The sequence below is a fragment of the Coregonus lavaretus genome (assembly GCF_964263955.1).
Source record: "Coregonus lavaretus genome assembly, chromosome: 3".
Lineage (NCBI taxonomy): Eukaryota > Metazoa > Chordata > Actinopteri > Salmoniformes > Salmonidae > Coregonus > Coregonus lavaretus.
In genome coordinates, this window is record NC_139990.1 from 58,530,677 (window position 1) to 58,548,097 (window position 17,421).

The 17,421-nt window shown below is 42.6% G+C and overlaps 3 protein-coding genes across 8 annotated transcripts in view; 2 read left to right on the forward strand and 1 right to left on the reverse strand.

Annotated features, from left to right (window-relative positions):
- Positions 1–222: 222 nt before the first annotated feature.
- LOC311108218 (uncharacterized protein) lies at positions 223–3,592 on the forward strand (the record flags this gene model as incomplete). The annotated part of the gene is given in 14 exon segments (XM_084150839.1): positions 223–312; positions 468–540; positions 739–854; positions 965–990; positions 1,167–1,171; positions 1,174–1,303; positions 1,561–1,670; positions 1,778–1,873; positions 1,971–2,054; positions 2,265–2,391; positions 2,704–2,809; positions 2,952–3,134; positions 3,304–3,378; positions 3,509–3,592. Coding segments are annotated over 14 exon segments (1,305 nt in total).
- Positions 3,593–5,081: 1,489 nt separating this feature from the next.
- LOC311126931 (squalene monooxygenase-like) lies at positions 5,082–12,545 on the forward strand. The gene is made up of 11 exons (XM_084158643.1): positions 5,082–5,722; positions 6,093–6,348; positions 6,605–6,782; positions 7,014–7,110; positions 7,316–7,429; positions 7,630–7,801; positions 8,113–8,208; positions 8,583–8,725; positions 9,180–9,276; positions 9,722–9,809; positions 10,690–12,545. The coding sequence occupies exons 1-11, from the start codon at positions 5,447–5,449 to the stop codon at positions 10,880–10,882; spliced, it is 1,710 nt and encodes a 569-aa protein (XP_084014769.1). The 5' UTR covers positions 5,082–5,446; the 3' UTR covers positions 10,883–12,545.
- Positions 12,546–12,768: 223 nt separating this feature from the next.
- LOC311126928 (oxidation resistance protein 1-like) overlaps positions 12,769–17,421 on the reverse strand; it is an 84,004-nt gene continuing 79,351 nt past the window's right edge. For all 6 annotated transcript variants that reach the window (XM_084158640.1, XM_084158639.1, XM_084158638.1 and 3 more), the window contains 5 exons: positions 16,275–16,400; positions 15,515–15,667; positions 15,205–15,300; positions 14,842–14,915; positions 12,769–14,637 (listed from right to left, as the gene is read on the reverse strand). In XM_084158640.1, the coding sequence (XP_084014766.1) occupies positions 14,502–14,637; positions 14,842–14,915; positions 15,205–15,300; positions 15,515–15,667; positions 16,275–16,400 (585 nt within the window). In that variant the 3' untranslated portion in view covers positions 12,769–14,501. The remainder of the gene's footprint in view (positions 14,638–14,841; positions 14,916–15,204; positions 15,301–15,514; positions 15,668–16,274; positions 16,401–17,421) is intronic.

Genomic DNA, 17,421 nt, shown 5'->3' on the forward strand with positions numbered 1-17,421 from the left:
ATCAGTGCTTGACTTGGACTGAAATAGGTGCCGGTACTCATTTTGGGTGCCGGTAGTGTTTATATTTAGGTGCAGGAGCTCCACAATACTTTTGAGCTAATATTCTACAAGAGGAACAGGAGTTCAAGCAGTAGAACATTTGAGGTGCGGTACTCAGCTCCGGTGAGCTCCTGTCCAAATCAATCACTGTGCGAGATTTTAGTTCTGGGTTAACCGAGATCAATGTATCACACAGGTATTCCGAAGATTCCATATGTACCCACCGCTGGAGCTCGAGAAGTCTTGTGTTTCAAACACTACAATGCAGAAGAAGTAGGTGTTGCAAACTTGAGCTGTGTGTGTGTCAGGTGTCATGGAAGTGTCTGTTGTCTTCCTGTTGCACAGTGAGACTCTACCTCCTTTACACACCTGAATGATCCCACCTGAGGTTTTCCCAGCAGACTTCATGTAACTGTTTACCTGTGCAGGTGCTGCTGGGCAGAAAGATGGAGGACTGGCTGAGATTCTCAGTCTGTTACTGGCACTCCTTCTGTGGGACTGGTAATGAATGTTCACTAACACACATTGATTGCTTCAGGTCACTCTCATTTATACTGTACATAGACTACAGAAACATTTGTACATTTAATCCAATAAAGCACTGTCTCTTTCAATAGAAAACAACCCCGATCTCTCATCATGGGTCTGTCATGATGACTTCATGTGTATTCTGTTTTCCTCCATTCCACCCACCACCAGGTGCTGACCCTTTTGGGTTCCAGACCCTACACAGACCCTGGAATGAGGGTGCTACCCCCATGGAATGTGCCAAGAAGAGACTCCATGCAGCCTTTGAGTTCTTCACCAAACTTGGTGTGAGTGAACTTCCACTCAAATACTGTACCTTTAATACTTTATGATGTCTTTTAGAATGTACTGCTTTTTTTATATAAACCATATTGATTCATGTGTATGTTCGTTTCAGGTGAAGTACTACACCTTTCATGACAGGTATTGTCTCATTGTTCCTACAGTATCAAATCAATTGATCTTCGGTAGAGAGACATGGATATAGTGGCCGTTTATGCCTTAAAGAAGTTGCACCCGTCCGAGATGCTTGTTCTCTCACCCATGGTCATTGTACACTAACTGATCTATGTTACCCTCCTATCCATCCTGTTGTATAGGGACATGCCCCTGAGGGCAGCACTCTGGAGGAGTCCAACAGGAACCTGGATGAGATGACAGACCTGGCCCTGCAGCTGCAGATTAGGACTGGGGTCAAGGTGCTGTGGGTCACCTGCAACCTGTTCGCTCACTCAAGGTCAGCTTTCCTCATCAACCTTAGTCATCTTTACACTCCAAAGTTTTGTCAGTTGTTTTCACACCTCAAAGTGGAAGAGATGATAATTTGTTGTAGGCTGTATAATACAGGATATATTGTATATTGCTAGCTATATGCATTGTTTTTCACAATATTTATATCTAATTGTCCGTATTTCACGATGAAGCCATCTCTTTGCCATCCGACTTGTAGCCTACATTTCCTTTTTTTAATGATTTTTTTTATTTATACCATAGGTACATGAATGGAGCAGCGACCAACCCTGACTGCCATGTTTTGGCCTATGCTGGGGCCCAGGTGAAGAAAGGACTGGATGTAGCCAAGAAGCTGGGAGCAGAGAACTTTGGTGAGATGAGAGACTAAATGATGTCTCATAATGAACCACCATTATTTCACTGATCCTGTCGTTGCCAGCACCTAATCTGGTTCATGTATTTTTGTCTCCTTGTGCAGTCTTCTGGGGCGGCAGGGAGGGTTTTTACTCGATACACAACACTGATGTTGGCACTGAACTGAAACACATGGCAAACTTTTTCAAAATGGTTGTCAGTAAGTAGCTAGCACTGCTGTGTGTGTAATACATTGTTACCATAATACTGTACCAACCATTTGCAGATGATAACCTGATTGTGTTATTGTATATCAGAGTACAAGGAGAAGATAGGGTTGAAGTGCCAGTTCCTTATTGAACCCAAGCCCAAAGAGCCATGCAAACATCAGTATGACTATGGTAAGGCTTTTAGGTGTATAACACAACATTAACATAATGTACACATTGTAAGGATATACTATGTGGTTACTGTTGAACTATGGAGGCCCTCAATAGTCAGTTTATCTGCCTTACGAACCACATCTAACAATTAGATGCTATAAAATCTCTGATGCCTTTAATTTCCATGTTACATCTCTTTGTACATGTTGCTGTTTCACCTTTATATAGATGCCATGAGTGTCATAGGCTTCCTGAAGCACTATGAATTGGACAGCTACTTCAAGCTGAACATCGAACCCAACCACACCACTCTGGCTGGGCATTCCTATGAACACGACGTCGTCATGGCCTCTGTGTAAATCGCCATGTTGACTTTCACATGTTGCCCAATCCCAAACCGACCCCCTATCCCCTGCTCTCTACCTCGATGGACTTGTGTAGGTCTGAAGAGATTGGATAGGTTGAATCAAGATGTTAATGCTCCACCTTTCCCTCTGATAGGGTAGATGTAATGATAGGGGAGGTATAATTTTCACCATATTTCTTACACCTTTCAGAAGTGCGTAGGGGCTAGTGGTCTTTTTTGGATTGGGTGGTTGACGTCATTCCTGGTAATCTGGATGTTCCAGTCCAGTTAACCTAATAAACCTGTTGTTCTGGTGTGTAGGTTTGGCATGCTGGGCTCTGTGGACTCCAACACGGGTTCTCCTGACCTGGGCTGGGACACAGACCAGTTCCCAATGGACATCAGGAACACCACCATGATCATGAAGGTGCCGTAGAAGATAATGTACGCACACACACACACACACACACAATTACTAATAAACATCAGTTATTTTATGACGATACCTATCAGATATCAGAACGTCAGCAGAAAGAACATAAGAAAATGAATTGTTCTATCCTCCCCAGACTGTGATAGAGCAGGGTGGTCTGCAGCCGGGGGGTCTGAACTTCGATGCTAAGGTGCGTAGAGAGTCCACGGACCTGGAGGACCTGTTCATAGCCCACATCGGAGCTATGGACGCCTTCGCACGCGGCCTGAGGAACGCCGTCAGGATCATAGAGGAAGGAGTTATCACCAGCATGGTCAAGGTACTAAGACAATATATACATTCTAATATTCATTAATTCATTAATTCATGCACTTAACCTTATTTTACCAGGTATGTTGGCATTGCAAGGAGACAAAATGTACTATCTGTGCTAAAGAATGCTTATGTATTAGCTAGCTATATAACACAACATCGCTGTCTTCTGACAGGAGCGCTACATGAGCTTCAGCCATGGGATTGGTCAGAAAGTAGAGGATGGCAGCGCCTCATTGGAGGAGCTGGAGGTGAGGTCACTAGTGGAATAACAATGTAGTACCATCTCTATAGCACTCATGTGTTTGTAACAACGCTGTTGTTTCAATGTCTACCAAATCAGTATATGTTTTAATGGGAGTTTTTGTTGTTTATTCACAGGACTTTGTCAAGCAAAATGGGGAGCCCAAAGTCACATCAGGCAAACAGGAGAAATATGAAACAGTCTTTAACCACTACCTGTGAAGACATGTGGTGAAGACTTGTTTGACCATGAAACCCCTTGTCCTGAGTGGTATAGTGTCCATCCAGACCTTTCATAATCTTATGCTTACACAGTGTTATAGTTTCACGTGACTAACTATTATTACAGTTATAGTATACATAATTAATCAGTGAATGTGGACTATTTTAATGCACACTCCTGTAATGTTGACATATGATTAGATTGTGAGGCCATCAATGGTAAATACCAAAAATATGCATTAAATGGAGTTAAAATTACATGGCATTTCAAATACTGAATTAATGAAGGAATTAATTAATAGATCACTGATCGATTGGTATAACTTTTCATACTGGAGTTGAATAAAAATAAGCAAACCCTATTGTGTCAGTGCTTTGCATTATTATGATATTTATGAAAATAAATATATATAGTGTTGCTACTTAGCTTCTAATGTTAGAGTAACACTAAAAGAGTTGATGTCTGTGTAAGTCTTGGCAAAAAAGCAAAAATACTTTCAAAAAAACGTTATACAATATTTAATAAGGCTGCCCAACATAAACTAGGATGCCCTCAGAAATCAAATAAAATGTTTGTATTGATATCCGCACAATCCTACTTATCTACATAATCACCCCAAGGCAAAATACCGGTATGTAACACAATCCTTAACAGTGTTATTTCCTATGTCTGGCAAAGAGTACTGACTGTGAACCGGATTGGTAACTTCCTCGGTAGTGTGTAAAATTGTAGACCGATAGACCCCTTTCCAGTATACGACACACTGACAGTAAAAAAGCGGCAGTAGGAAAGCCATCGCCATCTGCGCGCATTCACCATAGCCTACATTTACGTTTGTTTTACTTCTAAACAAAATACACTTTTGGGGTTCTCATACGCTTACAATTATGTTTTGATTCTTGCTTGAACAGTCTCTAAGATTATATTTGGTTGTGATCTTTGCAAATGAACTATTTTGGATGTAGCAGTTGTTAGCTAGAATGCTAACGCTCATTGATATAGGCTGTAGCAAAAGCTAGCCAAAGAGCCATTTTACTGTTTGAAGTGTTTTTTAGTATAATGCAGTTGATTTGCGATGATGTCACAAATATAATATTAAGCGGGACATTCATACAAGGCTTAAAATCAAATCATAATCCAAACAGTATGAAATGCACTCATAAGCAACATGTAAATAGAGGCTTTCCCCTGTGTTCTATAAGAACGTCCCATTGTTCTGCCACCAACTTGCGCGCATCGCCCTCGTGCGGCAATGTTTGCAAGCACAGAAACCGGTCTATGACACCTTTCCAGTGACATCATATCATACTATCCTCGCTCAGCCAGCGCTCCAACCAGCAGCCGAGGATTGGCCAATGGCCAGATAGCGTGAGCTCTGCTCACGGATGTGCTGTTCCTGATTGGACGGTTCAGATACAGAGAGGGCGGGACACCAAACCTGCGAACCCGAAGTTCCTACCTATCTCATTATCAAAACATATTTAGCAACCTCTGAAACCATCTGAAATATCTGGTGGAATAATTGTCATGGGTTTGGATACTTTTCTTTTGGATTAACGGATATATATATATATATTTTAAATATTACTAGGCCTACGATCTGCTAAAGCATCTAAAATAGGATGCTCAATAGTCTATGCCTATAGATATAATATTTGTTATTTCTGAAATAGTAATTGCTGAACTGTGCTGAGATTTTATTGCGCACTTTATTCTATTCCATGATCTAGGCTACTTTTTGTTTTGGGAATTTAGTTTCAGGTTGTAGGTTAGGAAACACTCTGAGCAGTGATAATTTATTGAATGAGTTAGCCTATTAATTTCAAGTAGCCTAGTATAATAATAGAATAAAGATGTGGACTTTTCTTGGAATTGCAAGTTTCACCTACATTTATAAGAAATGCGACGCAGTTTTGGAGTATGCTCACAAAGAGATAATCCTGGCGGCTGTAGTGTTCTTGGCAGTGGGGATGCTGCTATCCTATGTCAGGTACCACGGACATACATTCAAGGTACCCCAAATTCTACAATTACCGCTGGAACTTTTATTAACCCTACCGGTCATCAATACATTTATACCGAAACCCTCAGCTGTCAGGCACAGGAGTGGAGAGAGCGCTTCAAAGAAGGTGAGTAATAATAACTACAATCTGTTGAAGACCAAAACCCAATTATTATTATTCTCACCCGTTGGCCTACTTCAGTATACACTATATACAATAAAATAGTGTCCAATTATAGTGCAATTATATATGTTTTAATCTTCTATGGGTAAGTACCATTGAGACCTGCAGATCTATGTGTTTATTTAAATCTCAAACAATTCTTTGAATGTTCATCATTGTTTGAGATTTAACAGAACACCTCTAATGAAGCCTTTTTGTTATAGCAAACCATACACCTTTTCAATCACCATTGCAAAGTACCATGAACATGCCCATTTAATGATTAAAATTTGTTTCTCTCTCTCCCCACCCTCCTCGCTTTCTCTCCAAACAGGGAGGTGGCAGGAGGAAACGAGTGGCTTCCTCAGGCATGGAGAGCCCCCCAGCAGCAGGTGACTCTCCTGCATCTCAGGAGCCAGATGTGATCATCGTAGGGGCGGGAGTCCTGGGGTCGGCCATGGCTGCAGTGCTGGCCCGGGACGGCCGGAGGGTCACTGTGATAGAGAGGGACCTGAAGGAGCCTGACAGGATAGTGGGAGAGCTGCTGCAGCCTGGTGGATACAGGGCCCTGAGAGAACTGGGAATGGAGGGTGAGTGGTCTCTGGAGCATGGACTAGAGATCTTTTAGCGTGGGGTCTACGTGTAAAAAGGTGTTAGCGTGGGGCAAACGACCAATGGGCTGACTCGCAACAAGCCCTTGCATTAAATGGGGGCTATGCTCAACGAGCAAGGCTCACTGCAGGACCTATATAGGGCTTATGACAACTTAATAAAGGCTTTATAAGTTGTTGTTTGTTTAAAGTGAGACTGAACAAACTGTTGCCTAACCCTGGGCTCTCCTCTCAGGTTCGGTGGAGGGGCTGGATGCCCACGTGGTGAACGGCTATGTGATTCATGACATTGAGAGCAGCACAGAGGTGGAGATCCCATATCCCCAGGCAGACAGCAGTATCCAGTGTGGCAGGGCCTTCCACCACGGACGCTTTATCATGGGCCTGCGCAGAGTCGCGCTCGCTGAGCCAAAGTAAGCCTGGGAGGGAACCTGCACTATACCTGTTGGACATATCATTACTATCACTATGGCCACACGTTTTTTCCTGACCACATGACTTGACCAGGACCAACTCCAGGGTTTAGTTGTTATAGCCTGATTATGTTTTTCCTGGTCAGGTCATGTGTTCAGAAGAACCTGGCTCTATTAATACCATCACTAGAACTACTGTTTCTTAATAGCTGGTACTTTGCTCTCCCCTAGTGTTACGTTCATAGAAGGCACTGTGTCCAGCCTGGAGGAAGAGGATGACTGTGTGACAGGAGTGCAGTACAGGGACAAGGAGACAGGAGACACAAAGGTAAACTCTAAGCTTGTGATGCAGTTTATGCTTTGGTACTCTCCAGATAGCCGTTGCTGTGTAAAATAGCCCCATGCTGATACTCATAATTACACTTGACAGTATTTACACCTATTGATTAGCAATTCACCAGGATCCATTGATAAGACAAGCAGTGTAACAGATGTGTTTTTAACTGATGTAATTGTGTTAACCTGTCCCATAGGAGGTCCATGCAGCAGTAACTGTAGTAGCTGACGGCTGTTTCTCAAAGTTCAGGAAGAGCCTGGTAGCTGGGAAGGCCCAGACCTCCTCTCACTTTGTTGGATGCATCATGAAGGTTTGTTCAAGTATTATGTTGAATGAATGAATGAATGAACGAGCAAATCAATGAGTCGACCGACCGACCGACCAACCAACTAACATATGCCATTTAGCAGACACTTTTTACCAACCAACCAACCAACCAACCAACCAAACAATTAGTAAAATGCAGTCAGACTAATGTATTTCCTTTCTGTCCTCTCCTGTCGTGGTCAGAACTCTCCCCAGTTCAAGCCCCACCATGCTGAGCTGGTCCTGGCCAACCCCAGCCCTGTCCTTATCTACCAGATCTCCTCCTCAGACACCAGGGTACTGGTGGACATCAGGGGAGAGATGCCCAGGAACCTCACCGAGTACATGGCTGAGAAAATACACCCACAACTACCAGGTAAGGGATTTAGGGTATACACTATAGAGATTTAAACAGTATAGCTTTCCCATGTGTTCAACATCCTTTACATTGTATGGAGGGATGGAAGGATGGCCTTGGGTCTTGTGAGACTTTAGGGCAAACTAACCATATCCACCACCAATGTAAAGCACCCACATGACTATGTGCTTGAGAGCTTCAACACATGAAAAGTAAATGACGGCATTATGGGTTGACGTTCACTCTGTGTTGATAAAAATTCTTTATCCACCCATCTTTGTGGTGATGCATGTGTGACCTCTGACCTGACTCTGTTGTCTCTTCTCTAGAACACCTAAAAGAGCCGTTCATGGTGGCTCTGCAGAATGACCGGCTGAGGTCTATGCCAGCAAGCTTCCTGCCTCCGTCCCCAGTCAACAAGCCAGGTAGGACACTAGTACTGACCACAGTGTTGGGCTGTGTCCCAAAGGGCAAATGGAATAGGGTCCCATTTGGAACGCATCCTTGGAGAGTTTAATGTTGGCTGTGTGGAGTCTCTACCACCATTATAGCATGATAGAGAAACTTTCTCTTTTAAAACAGCAATAAACCTTGAAAGCCTCAAAATAAATACTAGACCAACTGCATTGCTCCATTTGTTATGCTCACTAACTGTATATTATTTTATCTTTAGCTAAGTAGATTAAAAGCCTGACCAGATCAGATATTTTGCTGAAAAAGATGGTCCCTCTAGCAGTGTAAATGTGTGATGTTAGTGAGGTGAGGACTGGGGCTAACATGGGCCTTTGTCCTCTTCCAGGTGTGCTCCTACTGGGTGATGCCTACAACATGAGACACCCTCTGACCGGAGGAGGGATGAGTGTGGCCCTCAACGACGTCCTGATCTGGAGGAGCCTGATGAAGAACATCCCTGACCTGTACGACAACACAGCCATGCTCCAGGTAAACTCACATCCCTAATCTCATCCCCCTTTCTTATGATTATTACATTTTGGTCATCTTATCCAGAGTGACTTACAGTCAGTATTATGTTAATGATTGGACAGTGGGTATTACAGAGAAGGGATAGGCAGTAGAGTGGTTCAGACAGAATGGCCAACCAGGGGGATATGTGGTCCGGAGTCAGCAGCGCTTCCACCAGACCAGAATCCACCACACACATTTTCACTGTCTGAATGGCCTTGGTTGGAATGTGTATTGTTGTTTTGTGGAATGTGGGTCCATATTGCATTGTAATCACCTGCTACCACAGACCGTTAGGGAGTTTTATGTGCGGCACAGGGCATATTGTTTCTGTAATCCACAGTGTTGTACTAGTCAAAGGAATAGTTACAGAGCAATGTTAGGATATACTGTATAATGCTGAATGTTTTTTGTGTGTTTTTTAAAATAATAGGCAAAGAAAAAATTCCACTGGGAACGCAAGTCATCACATTCCTTTGTGGTGAATGTGTTGGCTCAAGCCCTGTATGAGTTGTTTGCTGCAACAGACAGTGAGTCTCCTTCTCTGTTCTTTTTTCTGTCCTCTGCCAACACAGGATAGATAGAATAAGGTCATACATGCTTATGACAAGTCTTTCGGTGCATTATAATGACATCATAATGCATTATACCTGTAGGCTTTAATTAAACTGTTACCAATGTCTCTACTTCAATCATTTGTTTTCTAATGGTCCAGTACTTCTACTCAGTATAATTTATGTCCATATACCTCAAATAACTGACACTAAACACTTAGCTAGGGGCGATTATAGCAAACAGAGAGGGAAATTTAGGACATATTCAGTATAAATGATTTCTGCTGAAATTATATTTAGCGTTAAGCTGTGGATTTTACTAGCGTGGTGCTACACTGAGATATACTGTACCATTTAGCATAATGTCCTTCCTGACTGACATGTATATTCATATGAGCTGTTTGGTGTTTGTGTCTTTCAGATTCTCTCCACCAGCTGAGAAAGGCGTGCTTCCTTTACTTCAAGCTGGGTGGGGAGTGCATCAATGGTCCCATTGGTCTTCTCTCAGTGTGAGTCTCACTAATGTGCTCGACACACTTCCAAAACTGTTACAGTTGATCCTTTACTGTGTATGTCATGTCAATGCAATATTCCCCATTCAAAAAATATGTCTGTAAAATATTCACGTATATACATTACACTGAGTGTACAGAACATTAGGAACACATTCCTATTATTGAGTTGCTCCCCCCCCCCTGCCCTCAGAACAGCCTCAATTTGTTGGGGCATTGACCCTACAATGTGTTGAAAGTGTTCCACAGGGATGCTGGCCCATGTTGACTCCAATGCTTCCCACAGTTGTGTCAAGTTGGCTGGATGTCCTTTGGGTGGTGGACCGTTCTTGATAAACACGGGAAACTGTTGAGCGTGAAAAACCTAGCAGCGTTGCAGTACTTGACACACTCAAACCGATGCGCCTGGCACCTAATACCATTTCATTGGCACTTAAATATTTTGTTTTGCCCATTCACCCTCTGAATGGCACACATGCACAATCCATGTCTCAATTGTCTCAAGGCTTTAAAATCCTTCTTTAACCTGTCTCCTCGCCTTCGTCTACACTGATGGAGTGGATTTAACAGGTGACATTAATAAGGTATCATAGCTTTCATCTGGATTCACATGGTCAGTCTATGTCATGGAAAGAGCAGGTGTTTCTAATGTTTTGTATACTCAGTGTATAGAAATGTATACTGTACATGCACCTGTATTGACATTAGAGGACCACAATGGAAATAAGCCTTTGGCCCTTATTGTGTTTTTATCCTCGATAATTTGTTATGTATGTAATGTTGTCTCCAGCTTGGGCAGCCTACTACTATTAATGATCAAATTCCATCAATCAATCGTCTATGGTTCTAATTAGCTCTCAATCCATTCTATACCCAGGTTGACGCCCCATCCGATGACTCTGATTGGACACTTCTTTGCCGTGGCCTTGTACGCCATCTACTACAGCTTCAAGTCTGAGTCGTGGCTCACCAAACCCCGAGCCTTATTCACGAGTGGAGCTATCCTGTACCGCGCCTGTACCGTCATGTTTCCCCTCATCTACTCTGAGTTGAAGTACCTGGTGTACTGAGCAGTGCTCTAATCTGAGCCCTAACCCGGTGGAACGCACACCAGCCTTAGACAACAGGGTCGTATTCATTAGTGCACTAACATAGGAAAACATTTTGCAATGGAATACGAAGACAAGTTCAGGTTGTCACCTACCCTGTTTCTGCCTGTTTTCTTCCATTTAGTTTCTAGTGAATACGACTCTGGTTTACTGAGCAGTGCCATCACTGACCCCCGGTGGAGAATACACACACCACCAGCCTTATGGTGACATGACATACAAACAGTACAGTGACCTAAAGATACACTATGGAAGTGTAGTTGTCAACTGTCAAGTCACATTTTGGCTGTATGTATGATCTATATGAAACCACTTAGTTTTAGGCCAACAATTTATGCTTTTACTCGTTGGGTGTGGGGAGGCATGCCACTTTCTGTCTAATTAAGTAATTTTTGGTCAATGTTTCTGTCCATTTAGGCCAGGGATCCCTTTTTGGCTCAAGAGCACACCTAGAGGCAACAATTCTGTGTAGCCTCTTTAATATTACACCATCCTATCATGACTATCAACAGGGATCTGGTACAGGTCTCTAAAGGGACTATTATTCAGTGCTGAAGGCTTTTATCTTGGTCAAATGCCTTTCTTTATCCCTGCCTAAAGGTCTGCTCAATGTGAAGATGTCTTCTGAGGACGAGGTCTAAATTGACAGTGACAATTATTATTTAGTAATGCCTTGCATATTCAGAATGTACATTACAACCATGTAATTACATAGTGTAACAGACAATGCGTAATAAGAGGTTTGCATTAGCAACTCTTAATTGCAAATTTGACCAAATAACCAGCTGAATATACAGTAGAACTGACTACAGGTGTCTGTCAAACCACTTTGATGCTAATTTCTTGTGGAAATTGAGCATGAGGACAAAAAATGTCCGCCCTGCTTGTAAACGACTGTGGTTGTCTTCTATCTTCTCTCCATGCCAATGACTTCTTTCAACCCGAAGCACTTACACTGTTGGTTCCCCCACATGTTGGTTCCCCCACATGAAGCTGAGTGTAAATGACGGCTCAAAAAACACAGTTGGCTGTTTGTCTACCCTTCCTCCAAACGGTATCCTTATTTTGTTCTGAAAAAGTATGTTCCTTGTGCATTTGCAATTATTTTAACTGTACATGTACAAACAAATGATAATGTATTGAACTGTTTATTGGTTCAAGTCAGATCGCCTGTCCTTAACTTTTGCCAAGTTATGGTTTTCCTGCCTTAAAAGTTTTTCTTCTTTACACATTTTTTTTCCATGACACCTCTGGTACGTTCACTTCTTTAAAAGTCATTCTTCAGTTGTGATCACCTGCTGGAATTAAAGCGTGACTGTCTGAGGATTGCAGTGTTGAGCGCCACCTAGTGGACCCTCCAGTGTGCCTGGAGGAAGAAGAGAGGAGGGTTGCAACAGAAACAAATAGCACAATGAGATGGGAGCTGATTCAGGACCTGAGATAGTTGGATGGAGCCCAGCCCCAAAACAAGTCCCTGACCGATGGTCCACTGCTCCATCAATCTCTTCAGAGTTTAGAGAGGAATTCATGACAGAATTTTGCACTGTGTTAAGAATATTTACTTGTAATTATATTTTGTTTAATTTCTTGTTTAATAAATTAGCAATAATGGAGTTAAATATCATCATTTGGAGACTGATGTTTTATCTTTACCATCGACCCACTGATTTGTTTTTATTCAATAAAACTTTTTGCTAGATTAATGTTACTGAGGTGATGACCAATAGTCCTGAAAAGCACTAATACAAATGTCCATTAGGTGGCGCTCAATATACAATCAAAAAGTTAGTGCAAATGCTGGAAGAATGAGGGGATCGAAAGCAATACAAACCCAGACAGACATGTCCCAGGTTACAACAATTTTATTGTTATTTATTCATTTATACATCACTAATACATTGTATTCCTGTAAAATAATTAGAGGACTTATCCATGTTATTCTTTGTGACTCCACAGACACAGATACTGGTGTGGAAAACCAGAAAGGAGGAGGAAAGCTGCTGTGAAGTTTAAATGTACATATTTTCTCTTAGTCCACAGTCTGTTAACAGTCTACCTACTAACAAAGACTCACCACTCAAAATAACTTGTGAGTTAATTTCTTCTTCGACATTCAGCCTCCACACCACTCTCCTTTAGTTACACAGAGCATTAGTTTAGCTTTACCCTTATTAATATTATAGCAGCAAGCTTTCTACTAACAGTTAACATGTTTATGATTCTAAACAAAAAGTACTGTACAGCTACTAGAAGTCTAAGAACCTGGTTTATAACGCTTTTAGACCGGATTAAAGTGCTAGAAGCAACCCACCAATCATATATGTATTTCTATATAGGAACAAATCTACTATTTTAACATGAATGTACAGGGTAATATACATTGTATTTGTAACAGCTGAAATATCAGCACAAAAAGATCACTGTCACACAACAGCAACATATATATAATATATTTATATATAATCAAATATATATAAATAATATACAATTGTCATATGCATGTAAAACAGTTAACCACGTCTCAGGCTTTTCAAATTATACCGAAAAAAAGCAATTGTGGATCAAGACATAAAAGCTTTACAAGTCCTCTCTGAGAAAGAACCACAGACAGGCGAGGAAAAGTGCCAACCTGGATTATTTGAGGTCACATGACAGTAATTTGCATATTCCACAAATCTATTGCAACACATTACTGTCTACGAACAGTACACACGACTCCTGAGGGGCGCCGGTGATAGCTGAACTCACATGTAGTACACCCACTGAACAGAACGTTATTATTACGACGATGGGTAATATTCTGATTCTAGCTATGTGCTATGAGATGGTGTGTGCTATGATGGTGAACAACAGGAGGACTACAAAACACAACACTCTATATGTAGTTTCTGCCTCAGAAGTAAACCAAATATGATAAAATACTTTTCCCCATCATAATAGTGTCACCATCCTCCATCCTCGCATCCTGCTGAGAATCTGCCTTCAGGTTCAAACTTCTCCTCTGAGAACAAAGGAATGCATGTTGTTGTTTATTTTATTACTGGATCTCTTCATTAAAGGCTTGTAACACCACTTATAGTAACATCCTACAGACTGACTTCAACAAAGTTCTGAGGGGCGGGGTTCCTTGAGTGTCTCAAATTCAGATAATCTGGACTACGGCAGTTTCTCTCTCTCTCTCTCGCTCAATCCTAAACCTGAGCCGACATCATCTCCTGCTGAGGCCAGAGATAGCGAGCCGATTGCTCCTCCTTGGTTCTGCAACAAGGCCTCCCTACGGTCTCTAACAAACCCACACATCCCCTGATGCCTCACAGTATAGTAAAGCACAGGACAGTACACCTCCTCAATGACGCTGCACACAGTTGGAACAAGATACACACAAGGTAATTCACAAAGAAAAGCTCTGTTATAACTGCAGTAGTAACGTATGAACGCACAACACGCATCCTTTAGCTGGCTCCGTCCTGGGAGCCCCAGACAGTGGGTTGGAGCAGAGTGGTGATGTGCAGTTAGGTTTGAGACAACATTGCCATTGTAGGGATGTTTAGTCCTCCTCTTTTTCCCGTGGTGGGTTTTGTTATTCAAAAGCCCAGATCTCAATGTCCTGTATATAGAAATCCTCCTTCTTGGAGAGCATGGGGTTGCCGAAGGTTTTACAGGAGTGACTCCTGCCGTGGTACAGGTCTCCATCCAACCACAGGCCAAACTCACCACTGAAACACATCAAGACAAACACATCACGGCATCTTCAGAGACTCAATACACGTTCTGATTCTGATCATCTTAGACTATAGGCACCATTTTACTCTTCTGAAGACACCTAGCAGTGACTGTGCAATGTAGACTAACCATAACATCTTAACAAAGTTGATTGCTAAATAAAACTTTAACATTGAAAAAAAATAGCAGGCACGTACCTTCCACCACCAAAAGCTAAGGAGTCCATATCTCCTTTCATGAAGAACATGTTGTCACCTGTCCATTTGTACACCTGTCAACACAGAACAGAGCACCATCTGTGTAAATATATCATTACAAAGTCTCATGCCATCTTACATAAGCTCCCCATTGTCAAGAGAATATGAGACATACTAATAACAATATGATGACTCATTCATTTAATAAGGCAAACAACTGAGCTTATCGATGCACATGTTAATTGCTGAGTTCTGAGCAGGGGTGGATGAGTTTACAATGGATGTTAGGAGTAAAAGTGACTGGACCACACTGGTCAGTTCAGAATAAGGGTCACCAATCAGAGAGGTCAGAGGTCAGCCTACCTCAAACTCTGGACAGAAGGTGAAGAGGAAGGTCTCTCCCGTGCCGTAGAATCCCTCGCTGATTTTGAAAGGTTCCGATGCCAATGCACCAAACACCTGCAGCAACACAACCAACCAGAACACATCAGATCAGGAAACAGACAGTACGGGACCATGGTAATCTATTACAGCTCAAGCGCCCAATCCTAACACACTTTCGCATAAACTATGCATTGATGTTAATGGAGGATTTTCACGCAAATTTGAATTACGTGCACAGATCTGGATTTAGGATTCAGGCCTAATAGAGAAGTGTTGTTGTCCCACTCACCCCACCATCACTGTCCCTGATGACCAACAGCACGGGGGTGTCCTGCCCCTGCATGGCCCGGTACAGGCTCTTGATACTCATGCCATGCTTGGTGGTGCCATAGGCCAGGGTCCAGGGGTACCCAATGGTACGGGGAGGGAGGTTCTTGGCCAGCTGGAGGGGGAAGAAATACATGGAAATGAAAGAGAGAAAGGCCATCAATGGTCCATTACAGCTGCAGTGACCTTTTCACACAGCTGGTTGTTAGAGAGTAACTGGGCTCCACACACCCAGAACCACAGTCTCAGGAGAACAGGCTTTAAGTGTAGACCACAGAGAGACCTACAATGAGAGTGCAGCAGGCTAGTCACACACATTCCTAAGGCTCCTTCCTTCGACGCATGTCCTAACAAGAATCCATTTTCCCCAACAGCTATACATGCAAATATGCCTTTTTCCTGAAGAAACCCCACCTCACCCATGTTAAAACCCTAACAGACCTTATCTGAAAACCCCAACCATCCCAGTATTGTAATTTATAGAGATTCTCTGATTCAGCTACTACGCCATCAGCCTTGTAATGATGAGGCTAAAGAACCTGCTGTCACTATGCAGATTGCTCCCCAGGGTGGGGCAGCACATCTCTGGCTGAAGGCCTGTGGTTGAAAGTCAATCATGAGGATGCTTTAGGAAGCAGATTATTGACAATCAGTTTCAGTGCATCAATATGCCAATGGGTATGGATCAAGTCATTGTGCCCGTCAACAGTGTGAGTTATTACCTTCTCTATCTGGTGTGCCTCCAGCAGCTCGCTAGGTTCACTGAGGTTGGGTCTGAAGGTCTCAGGCTCCAGCTCCGTCTTGATAGAGGTGGCATGCTTAGAGTTCACCTCCTCCTTGGTGGTGATCTAAAAACACACAGACAACAGTCAGACAGGCGTTCAGGAGGGGTGGGAGGGGTGGGGGGTCAACTAGTGAGGGTAATGGGGTGTCTATCAAACATCTAGCACAGTGTTCATCCCAGAGTCTGGCTATGTCCCAAATGGAATCCTATCCCCTACATAGTGCACTACTTGGCCCTGGTCAAAAGTAATGCTCTTTATAGTGAATAGGGTGCCATTTGGGACACAGCCAGACTCTGGGATGAACACTGTGCTAGATGTTTTCTATAGGCTAATAAACCGATACCACATAACTTACTAGGAGTGGGGGTGTGTCATTTGACTTCTAAGCAGGTGGTTTAAAAGATATGAATAAAGTCTCATATCAGCAGAGGCAGGATTATTTGCAGGGTAATATGAGCCCCAGGAATCGCAAATATACAAGATAGGCCTACTTAATATAAAAAATTAACTCTCTTTTGAAAATCATAAATCAAGCAGCAACGGGTTTAGGGAGAACATAGACCAGACTCCTTTATGTCAATAACACATAGTAAAGGTAAGGAGCCAGCCTTGGCTTATGGGAGCCTAAATGGCTCATAAAAACATGTAGGCTTCTTCAAAATTGCAATAACACTTGGAAATGTGCATTATATCCATATACAGTCTGCAAATCAGGAGGCTACATTATACAATGTCTGACACTGGATATTTCTATAGATAGCACATTTGGAATGTTGGCTGGAGAATGCAAAACATCCAGTAAATAATGAGTGGTCCAGAAGACCTATTTGTGATTGAGCTGGACACACAGCGCTGGACTGTGAGTTCCAGCGGGGTTGTTTATCTTTCTCCATAACAGACCTGATTGTAGAGAGCCTAGCCACTGGTGGCCTGACCGTGATCACGTTACAGTCCTGTTGAATTACCTGCATTGTCCTCTGCAAACAATCCTGCACCCACTTAATGGATTGAAAGGAATCCCACTTCCACCCACCATCCCCGTCTACCTCCCTCCCTTCCCCTCTCCCTCCAATAGAAAGCAGAG